Here is a 14,312-nt window from a genome sequence, read left to right on the forward strand (position 1 = left end):
CAGCACAGCACATGTTCGAAAGTGGGACCAAGCGGTGAAGTCCTCAACATGCTTGCCAAGTGTATATAGTTTACAAAACAGGCCACTGTAATAAATTAGCAGGCGTGTACCCATGTAATTAGCTTAGAACTTAACAAAATTTTCCTGGAAACTCAAGTGTGAATTTTCACTTATGAAGCCAAAAACACAGATTTGGAGTACTCTTGCTGAGAAGCTAGAATCATGAAACCAATGTCAGAAGAAAATCTTCAAAATTATGTTAGCAACGAAAACAAAACGGTTTGTATTTTCTCAGCAACGATCGTAAGGCTTAATTTTGAGAGATAACCACCCTGCCCTCTCCTACCTGAAGCGCATGACAACCGCTACGAGGCCAGTAGCGTCGCGAAGGTCAGGTATCCCGTGTGGCCCGGAATCTGCAAGGAAGGTATGGCCGCCTGGAAGCAGAAAACCGGGTTTGCAGAACCCAGATCTTCCTGGTGGCCGCGACGCTTCTTGCCTCGGTTCGTATCGTCGGTAGCTTTGGCTTCGACTTCAGCTCCGCCTTCGGCTTCGACTAGAGATTCGGACGGCTCCTCCACACCGGTCATTGCATCTCCCTCTGTAGTTCCAAGTGTCTTGGCCGTCGCATGCTGGGAGATATTGCACGTCGCGTTTAGGTATGGGGTTTCGGCATGTCGCAATTAAAAGGAGAAACAATTTTTGCTCGTGCTGCCACGAGTGCTTGTTTGTTTATTTTAATGCGATCATGCAGGCTTCACCGACAAAAAGTGTTAAGCGTGTTACTATCACTCGGCGCAAGCGCTGGAATGTTTGGGAAACTTTGCTGTTCTTTTAGACTGTTCTGAAAAGAGCACGCACAGCAAAGTAGCTGAGATGATTCAGGAGTTAACGTGAATTAAACGCTGTAATGTTCAATGACTGCATGTATAAAATACGTCGTCTTTTACCGACTATCATAGTATCGATGAATCATGATTGCTCTCGCCGACATTACTGAGCGCTGAATGTTATACTTTTCGCCTAAAGTTGGCCGAATAGACAGTTGATTCTTAACCGGCTTGAGAATTTTTTTTTCTTCCACCCTCAGAACCACGTGACAATATCAACTCTAGAAGACGAGATGATGAAATTGTAGATCTAGCTTCATAAGATATGCCAGCAGCAACAACAGCAGTTGTGGCCGACGAAGGTGACATAACCGAAGCCCGTATACTGTGCACATTAAACCCGATTGCCTAAATTACATAGAGCACTCCATTACGTCACCTCTCATTCTTAGTCGTTTTAAAGGGTCCCTGAAACTGGTTTGTCACATTCTGTTTTTGATTAGACCAATACTGAAGCGAGTCATTGGCACCATAATTCGATCGAACTCCCCGCCCCCTTATTAACAGAGCTACGAGAAATAAATAGCTACCCTCCTACTCCGCTACGCTTTTCACCCTCGACAACCTCAACTTTTACTTCGCGCGCTCGGGGTTGAGCTCGGCCTTCACAGGGCTTGTGCCACGTGTTCCACAGTAAATCAGACGAGCTACCACGATGACGTAAAGTGGCCAGAGCATGTCGCTCTGTGAATGGGCGGTTGAAAACGCGTTCGGCCAATTCACAGCAATTCGCAGCTTTAAAGCTTAAACTTAAAGCTGCGAAAGCGTTGTATTATATTACACAGTTTACGCAGAGAGATCAAATTGGTCAAATGAATAAATGACCCCTGGAACTTGGTCTACCGGCTCAGCGTGTGTGTACAGAATCGTCAAAACCATTTTAGGATCCGTTAAGCGCGTCAAACCCCGATACATCAACCTACCAACTAATTGTTGTCCAAATGTCCACCCTTCCAGAAAGCAAATTATTCATACTGGTTCCTAGAAGCAAGATTATGTGGCGTACCCACCACGAAATCACATCCTAGCCACTTACCTCTTTCTTCGGTGCCGGTCCCCCGGATGGTACCCTGCACGCGTCCCGGATGTCGGCCATGAACACTTGCTTCATCTCGTAGGGCCGCTCGAGGCACTCTAACGTGACCACGTCCACGAAACCCCGACCACGCAGCGCCTCGCAAGTGCGCTGCACTTGTTCCACGCACGGCGAAAAAGAGCAGAGGCGCCCCCCTGCAGAAGAGACACGCAAAAAGCGTGGTCAGTTAGAGAAACGCAGCGCAGGCGACTAAGGCTTTTATGCGCCAATCACAGGTGATAAAGTTGTGTCAGTCTGGCAAGTAAGGCACGCGCTGTGAGATTTAAAGGGACACTAAATAGAAACAATTTGTTAATTTAGATTGATAGACTGCACTATGAGAACTCTGTCAGAAGTTTCACTGTAGTAAGTTAATTATTAGCGGAGAAAATCAACGTTGAAGTTTTATTTTTAAATTTTGCCCCGATGTCTTCGCACACGACGTAAGAAATTCGACAATGTATCTTTCGTATTTTCGGGACATTGGCTCGATGAATGAGACTTCGTTTGCTAGGTCAATGGCACCCACAGATTAGAATTCACTTCAACTTTACCGATCAGAAGCTACGTAGAATCCAGTAGACGCGTTCAAAAATTGACGACATCACAGTGATTGCTGCGGGAATCTCGCGATGGCGCCTCCACCTGCAGTTTCGCAGTGCACGTTTTCTAGCTTACCAAGAGTCAAATCGCGGTAAAAGTGTTTTCTTTTTTTTTGGGGGGGGGGGGGGATCGTGAAATTGTATTTCAATAAAACGTGAAAAATTATTTTGCTTTGGTGCCCCTTTAAAGGTTATGAAAAAAAAACTTGAGAAACTTGATTGATTGATGATATGTGGGGTTTAACGTCGCAAAACCACCACATCATTATGAGAGACGCCGCAGTGGAGGGCTCCGTTAATTTGACCACCTGGGGTTCTTTAACGTGCACTCAAATATGAGCACACGAGCCTACAGCATTTCTGCCTCCATCGAAAATGCGGTTCAGTAGTCGAGTACCTAAGCCACTAGAAGACCCCGGCGGGGCAACTTGAGTAACTTAAAAACTGATCACGTCAGTCAGAGGCACCAGAACATCACCTCGTGAATGTAACCTCGGCTTAGGTGGTATGTGTTGACTGCCCAGTGCGGAAGTATTTTTATCCATACGTGTTGGCATGCAGACACACAATTAAAGTGTCTATTACTGCTAGTGCTTCACGATAATTATAGAACGCCGTCTCTTCCTCTTCTATTAAGAAGTAGTAGTGATTGATAAACGTGTGGTCTGTTGGAAGCCCGACAGCTTTCCGACCACGATGGGTCCTAAAGGTTTGAGATATCTTCGAGGTGCCAGAAAAGCCAAAGTAACTAAGTATATAACACGGCAAAGTGTTCTCTCAAAACAAAATGTGTCCCTTACGTGAAGTGTGAAAGAAGGTACGGAGTGTGAATGGAGACACAGGGGTGGTCCACTGGGACAGCCGGTGTTGCTATTTTTGGTGCAAGAAAAGGTACTGTTATTTTTGGTGCAAGGAAACGTGCGGCAAAATAGCAAAAGTAAATTACCTCATCATTTCTGATCGTCCACAGTACATGAAGCTCCACTGCTCCAGTATATTTGTTTTTTTTTCTCAGACGCCTAATCTCTAAGTAGCAAAACAGCCATTTGGGTTAATTGGTAACAGTTCATTGTGAATGCAAGAAGTGGGGTCAGGATGAATCACGGACAGGAGAAGAGAAGGACCAATCAGGCGCCTGTATTGTTCTCTTTTCCAGACCCTGTGACGTGCTGCGCTTCACGTATTGCATTCACATAATCTTTAAGTACCTATGTTATCCATCATTAGCTTATCTTATATGCATGCGAGCGCATTCCCAGATGTCAGCGCTTCAGTGATTATATGTTTTCCGGCCAAAATTTTCCTCTAGAGTCTCTATATTAACTCTAAGATTGCCACCCCAAGAGCAGGTGCACTTTCGTAGTATATAGATGGCACCAGTGTTCCCGTGGTGGTTCCACCAGACATCTTCTTGCCCAGAGAAAGAGGAACTCGTTTAAAGGGCGACTTACCAGGTTTGACAATTTTGAGCTGAAAAGCACAATGCGTAGACGAGGCGTTGATGATCACGTCTGCCAAAATTTGCAACACTACGTGCGGAAATGGGTCAAATTTCAAAATGAACACTGCTCCCCCCCCCCCTTTTGCCTGCGCACGCCCAGAGAATGAGGGCGTGACGTGCGCGTACGAATGGCCCTACGTACACGGCAATGCAGTGACGTTGGTCCTCTACGTAGACGACGCTGCTCTGACGTTGCAAACAGTGACACGTGACATGGCGAAAATTATTTAACACAACATGCGTAGTTTATGTATTTGTTGCTTGAAGATATTAATAAAGCTCTAGATAAATAAAGAGATGCAATGAGGGAATGTCAGCGTCTTTTTTCTATTTTTCTCCTATGAATTTCAACGAGATGCGGGGCGAATGTGTCGGCGTTTCGCGTGCGTTCGTGTACCCGCGGTCAGAACATCGAGCAGACGACTGCCGTGGACTGCTCCTACACGTTCGCGCTCTCATTGTGTTTTTATCTGATTCTTAAAGAGAAAAAGAAAAAAATGGCAGCATATCCATGAAGTGAATGATGGACAGTGGGGCGAAGCATCCGTCCATCCCATTCATTCTTGATTCCGTCCGTCCATGTGCCCGTCTGTGGGACCGTCCGTGTGTGCATCAGTTCGTGCGTTCGCACGTCCATCTGTGTGTCCGTCCCTGCGTTCGTCCATGCATCCACCCCTGCGTCCGTCCATGCGTCCGTCCATGCGTCCATCCGTCGGTGCAGCCATTCATGAGTCCGTCTATGCATCTGTCTGTGTGTCCGTTCGTCCATCTTTTCAACACTCCAAGTACCACCATCTCGCATCTTTTCATCATATATTCCCAATGTAGAAGCACCGACATCCAGCGGACATTCCAAGGACTAAACGAGAGGTGGCACACACACACTTTCTTACGGCTTGCGATTCGTGTCTACTTCTCACGTTTAAACACCTCGACTTCATGGTATATACTAGTTCACTGTATTCACGGCACTGCGGCTCAACGCTCGCTAAACCTTTCCAAAAACCAAAGAGGTAACACCCGGCGAGTATAACGTAGCAACCCTTTCTTGTCAGACAATGCTCAATGTACATGCCAATGGCTGCTAATAGGGAATGAGAGACAAGAGAATTCGGCTTTTAGTTAACGCGCACGCTACGAATTTTTTACTGTTCAACAACGCACAGGATAAAACTCCCACCGGCACAACCTTGCAGGTCGAAACCTAAGACTGGTTACACACTACGACTACAACTACGACTACGACTACAAGGGACGAACGGGTGCCGCTATAAGGAGCTTCGCCCCTAAAAAGTGAGCCCCGTAACTGTCTGCATCAGAGTGCGACACCTCTAGAATAGCTCACGAGGAATGGGGTAAAGAAGGATTAAACGGTGTTAGGAATTTGCTGTGTCGCGATGGTAGCGGTGGCAAAGAGCGGCGAGCAGTCGAGCGGACTTCGCTGAAGCCTTAGCCCGAAGGCGAAGCAGGGAGGCAATCCGTTTTGAAAACAGCAACAAAAAGGAGCATTTACTGTAGCAGGTTGTCGTTTGTACAGAGCCGGCCAGCACGACAATGTCGGCTGGGGCAAAATCCTCTATAAGCCCCGTGTACATGGACGCGACAGGGGCGGACTGAGTTGAGTGGCGGGTTCAGCTTACCTCGACGCGCCCGAGTTTATATGAACTCGCACGGACGAGTTGAGGTGAGCGGTGATCGCAGCGACGCATTGCATCGAGGCGAGCCCAAAGCCCGTCTTCCAGTACCGGTTTCCGCTCCTCCAAACCTGTGCTCTCGCCTCTCGCCGCTGTGGGCTGCGGTTGTTTACGCAGTTGTCGCTCCGCCACCGCGATGACTGTCTTGGTATTTTTTCTCAGTTTGCACACCAGCTGTACTTTATGGTTGTGTTGGTGTCTTGGCTAACACTGCACAACAGTGTTAGCAGGTCCTTATTTGCTCCCACGTCCACGTCAGGCCCTGTTTCTTCAAACATCTTTCCAGGTCCATGAATATGTCCTTATTTTTTTTGCCGCTTGCTATCGAGCAAATCACTCAGTTTTTTCTCGTTGACTAAAGCTAGCAACGACGTTATTTCATCATCTGTCCACATGGTGCGTGGAGCCCGCGAGGATGTCATCGTGCCTAGCGCGCGCGTACCGGCCGACAGAGAAAGAGCAACATCAGAGTGATGGGGATAGGGGAAGCGGAGACCGCGACAGGCGGGAGAGGTCACGAGCCCGTCAACTCAGCGCGACCGGTTATACATGCTCTTTCTGAGCGCGGCGAGTTCGGTGAACCTACCCCCTGTCTCCGGGTCGACGGGACTCGTCGCGACGACTCTCCGCCCCGACGCGTCCGCTTATACATGGGAAGGGCGAGTCCAGAAAACCTGTTTATTTCGACTCAACGCGCCCTCGTCGGGTCAATGTAAACGGGCCTTAACATGGGGTTGGCTCGGCCTTAAATAGCGTTTTGGGACTCTTTGCGAGACCAGTTCCCCGGAACGGCACAGTGGCTCGGCTGAGGAGACGCAGCCATACCCGGAACTGCAAGGTGGTTCGGCGGAGGAAGCGACGTTATCCCCGGAACTGCACGGTTCTTCTGCATGGAAGGCGGCGCTGGGAGGGGGGGGAGGCAGTACGTCGGAACAGCGCTCGATCTCGTGAGATGTGCTCCTGAACGAGGAACATGTCTGTGGCACAACAGCACCCCCGCCGCCAGACAATGCATCCGAAGTTTTGAGCCGTCAGCGCGGCTCGGAAGGAGGGATGCTGGTCGACCGTCGGTAGCCGTTCCGCTCTCTCCGCCCGTTGAGACTTCCATAGGCCTGCAGAGGTTCACTGGAACGACGGAGTCGAACACAAAGCCGAACCACTCTGGCCAAAGCAAGCACCCTCCAAATGCTGATCAAATCGCCAGACCAGCAGGAACCAAATGTTTCCTCGAGATTACGCTGGGCTAACAATTAGCATCACGATCAACGAATCTCGGGAGGAATACACAATGCTGACACTCCTTTACAGTGCATGACACTCTTAAACCAAACAGAATTTATGTTTTCGTGAGCGATTCTCGATTGTGACCCGGGCAGATCGGGGACGATCGAAGCTGCCGAGGTTAACTCAATTTGGCCCTGAATCTACAATTTGGAATACCAAGAACTTCGAATCACGCACATTTGCGTCGCCTGCAAGCATAAGATTGTCAAACTTGGCAAAGTTCGTCCTCCTCAAGCTCTCAATTCAATGAGCGCAGCCAATGATCATCACAACAAGATAAAACGCGCATGAAAAAGTAAGTGAATAACAATAAAAATCAAACTTGCGCGCGTTAAACAAAACAAAGGGCAAAGTTGACCTACACTGACACGCACAATAACAAGTAATGTCAAACACAAAAGGTATATTAAACAGGGGCTTTTACTTAGCCTTATCTGTTAAAATAAAACACATTACCTGTTACCTTTAAAATATTATGAAAACAAAATTAATGAAACCAACATATCAATGCCTGCTTCTAGAATTGAAAGGAAAGGAAAACTTACAAAAATTCAGATGCACTCATAGCTCATAGGAGGGCGACAAAATTAGAAAAGGTTATTCTCAAAATTTAAATACAAAAAATACATTCTTCGTATTAGCAAGGTGGCGCTCTCTCAGGCGAACTCTGGGGAGTCGCGCACTCCACAGCTTTCCAGGATTGTGGTCTGGACAAAAGGACGGCGAACCAACTTGTTCGCCGAACTTAGTAGCATCGACTTTTGTACAGCCACTTAACTCGAAGAAAAGGGCATCTGCAGTGCGTCGTTTACTTCTCCGGTTCGACCAGTGACCCTCTCGCCACGGTGGGGAATGACAGCCTTTGTTACAGCTCAGGCGTACGCGATGCTTCTCCACGTGATTGCCTCTACGCGGCAGCGAAAAAGATGAGACCAGGCGATGATCTCGGCGTCCGAATTTCACTGAAACTCGGTTTTTCTTGACGGACTTCCCGCCTGATCTCAATCTCAGAGATGGTCTGAGGTTCAAACATTTCCCACAGAGCGTTTTCGCGATCCTACGCCTATTACTAAACCCGGCGCCTCGAATGAAGACGTCACAGCATTTAACGGTGGCTTTAGCGTGCTTGGCGTCAGTCGTCTTTACCGCGCTATGCTTATGCCGGCGCCTCTTTCTGTCGGAACTTCTCCCAATACTGGCAGTCTCGGCACACTTACCCACAAGTGTGCTGCCTTCTTTGTGTGGAGTTGAAGCTCCCGATTTGTTAGCTAGTGTTTCCTCGGGCCCGTTGCTAGCTGTCTCTGGCTGTGACAGAACGGGAGTCCCGATGACTTTGCAGCTAACAAGCGCGCTTACAGAGCTTTCGATCGGTAGGGGTCTGTAGCTGTCGTGGAAAGCCCTTTTTCTCTGGCCTTCGAAATCGGCCTCGTGCGCTCTTTCACGAGCTTTATTCTGTAGCGCTTTATCTCGCGCATCCTGCTCAATATTTTGTCGACATGCGTCAACCTCTAGCGCCTTGCGATGCGACTCGTCGTCAAGCTCTTTTTGACGCGATGCATCTTGATCATGTGCGCTGCGAAGCGGCTCCGTCTCTGGCGCTTTACGATGCGCTTCGGCGTCCTTAGCTGTGCGATGGGCCTCAGCCCCTAACTCCTCGCGATGTACCTCAGCGTCTGGCTCTGTCCGACGCACTTCGTCGTCCTGCATTTTGTGACGGGCCTCAACGTCAGATACCTCGTGACTTTCCTCAGCACCCCGCTTTCTCTGACGCACTTCAGCGGCTTGCGCATAGCAACGAGCCTCGGCGTCTTGCGCTTTGCTTCTGTCCTTATCATCTAACACTTTCCAGTGAGCGATATCATCAAGCGACACGTGGCGGGCCTCAGCCTCTATCGTTTCACGTCGCGCCTCATCCTCACGCTCTTTACAGCAGGCGTCTACCTTTAGCGCCCTTCGACGCACTTCAACACTGTCTCTATGGCGCCGACTTTCCCAGACAGCAGGACTCGAAAGAAAAAAATATCTTATCAAGGCATATCTAGCATGAATGAAGTCTCCTGCTTCCTCGAAGGGTAAGAAATTCAAAACATGCGCGATCTTGGGCGGCAACAGCGTGGCGAGCTTCTCCACCCAAAGGTCGCGGCTAACACCAACATTACAGCAGACAACTTCAAAATCATCAAGAAAATACGCGATGTTCTCGCCTGTCTGAAAGTTGTGGAGCTGGTGTTTCGCCCGCTCCCATTTAAGCGCTTGAATTTTAAGATCAAGCTCTTTCATTCTGTGAGAACGTTCTCTCCTTTTTCGACTCTCCTCGGCTTGCCACTGTTCGTGACTTCTAGCCTCTCGCTCTTCGGCCTTCTGCTGTTTGTGCCTTTGAGCTTCGAGCTCTTCGCGGCTTTTCTCGGCCTTCCATTGTTCGTGGCTTCTATCCTCTCGCTCTTCGGCCTTCTGCTTTTCCTCACAGATGATCTCCCAAAACTCGTCAGCCTCCTCGGCCGCTACATTCTCTGCCCACATCACCTCGAGAATCGCTTCCCTTGTTTTAGCAGACGCGGCGGAAATACCCATGGCTCGACAAATTTCTAGGAGGTCCTCCACAAGGTACTGCTCTATCGCGATCTCGTTTCTCGTGATGCTCTGCTATTGATATTCACCGTACTCTAAAGCTAATCTCATGGTCTAGAGCACGTGAATAATAAATTACAACTAACAAAACACAAAACGCTCTCCTAACATCTGCTTGTGCTAGAGAGGTCTGACGAAATGAACAGTAAACGTTGGGCACTCCCCCAACCAAAGTAGCCGACGATGGTCCAACTCGTGGCTGCCGTCGAACAGTATCAGGCCTTCAGGGATCCGGTCCAACTTGCCAATGTTGAGATTTGGGGTCGCTTGTCCCAGCTTGCCGAACGATGAGAACAGGGTAGCGTATCGCAGCGTAGCCAAACGCTATCACGGCGGTCGTCCTCGTGCTCGGATATCCGATCCAACTTTTCAGCCGTTGAGATTGGGGTAGCGGGTCCCAGAACAGCAAAACGTTGAGGACAGGGGTAGCGTATCCCAGCATATTCAAACGCTAATGTCAGGTCGGTCGTGCTCGAGCTTCTAGGGGTCCGATCCGGCGTGCCAAACGTAGGGTAGCGTATCCCAGCGTAGCCAAACGCTATCACGGCAGTCGTCCTCGTGCTCAGAGATCCGATCATACTTGCCAAACGTAGGATATCGTATCCCGTAGCTGCCAACCATTGTTAGGAATTTTGCTGTGTCGCGATGGTAGCGGTGGCGAAGAGCGGCGAGCAGTCGAGCGGACTTCGCTGAAGCCTTAGCCCGAAGGCAAAGCAGAGAGGCAATCCATTTTGAAAACAGCAACAAAAAGGAGCGTTTACTGTAGCAGGTTGTCGTTTGTATAGAGCCGGCCAGCACGACAACGTCGGCTCGGGCAAAATCCTCTAACATGGGGCCGGCTCGGCCTTAAATAGCGTTTTGGGACTCTTCTGTGAGACCAGTTCCCCGGAATGGCACAGTGGCTCGGCTGAGGAGACGCAGCCATACCCGGAACTGCAAGGTGGTTCGGCGGAGAAAGCGACGTTATCCCTGGAACTGCACGGTTCTTCTGCACGGAAGGCGGCGCTGGGAGGGGGGGAGGCAGTTCGTCGGAACAGCGCTCGATCTCGTGAGACGTGCTCCTGAACGAGGAACATGTCTGTGGCACAACAACGGATACGAATAAAGGTAGAGAGATGGAGAGGGGGAAGGAGAGAGCGAGGCGCAGGGACAGCGAAGGACATGAAACGACGGAAGTAAAGAGGGGATAGGAAAGATGTACACAGTCGCAGGAGTCCGAAGACGGGGCACCACTCAGCGAGAACTCTTGTCGGTGGCAGGAGATGGCGTAAGGCGAGCCAGTCGGCCAGAGCTGCGCTGTCGTCGAAGATCGCGGAGGCACGAAATCCAGAGAGCGAGTCTCTCATTGTGTTCATCTATTCTACCGGGTCTAAGCCAGGGTTTCCAAACCATATTACAGAAACAGGCAGAAGACCACAAAAAAACGCTGGTCAACAAAGCAACGCCGCTCGTGTGCTAGAGGGTTGGACTTGTTTTGCCACGTCATGCGTACGTGACCTCTTGGTCGGATGCCGGAGCGGGTGGGGAAGAGATTTGGCTTGCGAAGGCTACGCGGAGGAGCTGCAAAGGTTTCAAGCATCGAGGAAGGAAAAAACTTAGGAGTGACCTGACGTCACTCGTTGTGAAGCCGTGGTGAAGCCGGAAGTCGGCCCTATTGACTGAGCAAATTATCCTCTCTTGTTTACATCCGAATGTAAAGCAGAAGGCGCGACACTCTCTCCGGCTCGGAAAGCACGTGGTCTACGCAGCGCACGCATTGTGACGATCCGAAACTAATGGTACGGCGCTCAACAGTCTGGGCCAGAGCAACAGCTTCGGAGAAATCATTTAGTCCGAGTATTAGGAGCGAGTAACAGCTCGCCGACAACGAAGCGAGTACAAGAGAACGCGCGCTAGATGCACTGACAATGGCGAGTGTTTTCACGACATTAATTCACGCACTGTACAGACATCACGATCGGTAGTGCGCCTTCTTCTATAGCTGCATTCCCAAACGAGGCCTACGCATCGCCCGGCCACTGTTCCCGTGTTCCACGCGAGACTCACCGGCGTCGGCATTCTGCGACCGTGGTGACTCTGAGCACGATGCAAGTGACACTTGAACGCGGTTGCTCTAGCGTTGAGATTACAATGCTGGGGGCGAGTATAACAAGCGGAACAAAAAAGGTGTTTCATTACGCACATGCAAGTTGTTACTGTACACATACCGAACACAAAACTACGCGTGTGCACATGGTCTTCATCGCGCCTTGCGGGGAACAACAGTTTCGTCCATTGCGACAAACAGGAGCAATGCCCTACCGTCACTGACCTGCAAGGCGTCCGTCGCCGTTCTGGTTCGCCATGGTGCCCAACCCAATTTCACTGAACACTTCAAGTGCTTCCTCTGCGTCAACCGCCGCACGACACATGGATATGCGCTCGTTCTACGCACTGTTCAGGCCCCGTGGTGGATGAAAGGTTTTGTAAATGTTGCTAAAAGTACAGTAACTGCCAGGAGAACACTGCGTAACCAACAACGCGGCACAGAGCACAGATATTGTCCACCACGGCTCAGCATGAGACCTTCGGAGGCACACATGCCACCGCCAGTCGCGGCCGCTCACTGCTAGACCAGCAACACTTCGCAACACGTAACCATAGCAACGCCGCCATTGTGCCCAATGAATATGGCCACCTTTATGTCACTTCCTCCACATTCTTCAGGTATAGCGTGCCGGCTAGGCATGTCCTCTCCTATCTTTCCTTCCTCCGTGGTTTAAAGCTCACCTACTCTCATCCTCGTTTGGCATCGCTTAAAAAAAACCGTTTTCTCCGCGCATGATGAACGAATTAAAAAAAATTGCGGATTCCACGTACAGTAGGAATCGATGATATGCGAAGCACGAATGAGAAAGGTGATATATAACTTTAAAATCAGCACAACATTACGAGGTGGAGGTAACTAAATGATGCCATACATGACTTCCATGTCATGATTATAAAGTTTTGATGTGTCGTTTACCTTTGTCATCTATTCCCGTCACGTGATAACAAATTTAGTATTTGTGGAGCTAGCGAAACGCCCGCGAGCACGCTATGAACCTAGTATGTTGTCATGCTCTTACTTGACACGCGTGTCAGGATTATCATCAGGATTCTCATCTGACACACGTGTCAGGATTATCATCTAGCGCGTGCAACATCGTTAACTCGAACGAAAGGCGCTCTGTTCGTCCTTGTCTTCATCTTATAATTGACTATAAATAAAGAAAGTTTGCTCTTGGCGACAAACATTCGAGAAATGACAATGCTTGTAGCAGACTTTTCTGTACCGAGTAGTAATTTAGCAAATAATAGGGCCTTTGGCCAGAACAACCACGGAGATTGAGAGGATGGATATGCAATGTAAGCCTGCCTTTATTACTTAAATTTAAATATCTATGTGCTTCTCTGGAGATGTCTTTCACAGTCATTCACATGTCGTTGTACGCAGTGGCCATCGCTACACGGGACGGCTTTTAGCTCTCCCATAGTAGAGTACGCTGTACTCTAAATCGTTATCCACTTTTTCTACCCCCACCCCCTCTTTCAAAGTCATCTCATATGATCATGTAAATGACGTCTGTTTTATCATCATCGTTATTGTATGTCAAAGACGAAAATGTTCAGTTGAGTGTTATTGACTTTTGTGAGAACAAATTTCTCTAAACACGTTCTAGACTTATAACCCGGTTCTTTGCCTATCGAATGTTCGTTTTCGTGTGAGGCCCACCGGATGGCTTTAAAACCTCCCCTAAATGCTCTGAATTGTTATAGCTTTTTTTTTTAAACGCACATAATAACTGCCTCAAATTACCTCAGCTGGTCTGTCTCAGTGAAGCTACCAGATTTCACTCCTGCTTTTGAAGCCGAGCTCAGAGCTATTATTTTCACGCTTCGAAAACTTCCTTCAAACTAAATCAGTGCAATCATCATAGCACTTCACTTACGGTGAGTGCAGCTCTTACAGCTTCAGAACAATCACGAGCCCTAGCAACGTTTCGTACATTAGTACCGCCGCAGTTGAAATTCCTGAAATAACGATGTAAGAATGACGGACTGGGCTTGTTGGTATAACATATTCGATGTTTAAGGCACGCATACAACAGGGACGAAAATAAGGTACACACTTAACACTTGTAAGTGCTTCCTATCCAAGCACCACTGTTGCATGGCGTCCCGTGTGTGTGGGCGTGTGTGTATGTGCGTGCGCGCGCGCGTGTGTGTGTGCGCGCGCGTGTGTGCGTGTGTTCGCGTGTGTATGTACGTGTGTGCGTGCGTGTGCGTGTGTGTGCGTGGTGTGCGTGTGTGTGTGCGTGCTTGTGTGCGTGTCTGTGTGCGTGTGTGTGCGTGCTGGTGTGCGTGTGTGTGCGCGTGCTTGTGAGCGTGTGTGTGTGCGCGCACGTGTGTGTGTGCGAGCGTTCGTGTGTGTGTGTGTGTGCGTATGTGTGCGCGTGCTTGTGGGTGCGTGTGCGTGCGCGCGTGTGTGTGCGTGTGTGTGTGTGCGCGCGTGTGTGCGTTCGTGTGTTCGCACGTGCGTGCATGTGTGCGCACGTGCATGCGCGCGTGTGTGTGCTTGTGTGCGTGTGTGTGCATGCGTGTATGTGCACGTGCGTG

General features: G+C 49.4%; 1 protein-coding gene across 1 annotated transcript in view; it reads right to left on the bottom strand.

The window, feature by feature from the left end:
• Positions 1 to 14,312, bottom strand: part of Trmt61 (tRNA methyltransferase 61) — a 54,092-nt gene that overhangs the window by 482 nt on the left and 39,298 nt on the right. Inside the window, exons 3-4 of the mRNA XM_037418897.2 lie at positions 1,927 to 2,120; positions 347 to 632 (exon numbers count right to left, since the gene is read on the bottom strand). Of these exons, the coding sequence (XP_037274794.2) occupies positions 366 to 632; positions 1,927 to 2,120 (461 nt within the window). The 3' untranslated portion in view covers positions 347 to 365. The remainder of the gene's footprint in view (positions 1 to 346; positions 633 to 1,926; positions 2,121 to 14,312) is intronic.

Source organism: Rhipicephalus microplus, chromosome 6, assembly GCF_043290135.1.
Source record: "Rhipicephalus microplus isolate Deutch F79 chromosome 6, USDA_Rmic, whole genome shotgun sequence".
Taxonomy (NCBI): domain Eukaryota; kingdom Metazoa; phylum Arthropoda; class Arachnida; order Ixodida; family Ixodidae; genus Rhipicephalus; species Rhipicephalus microplus.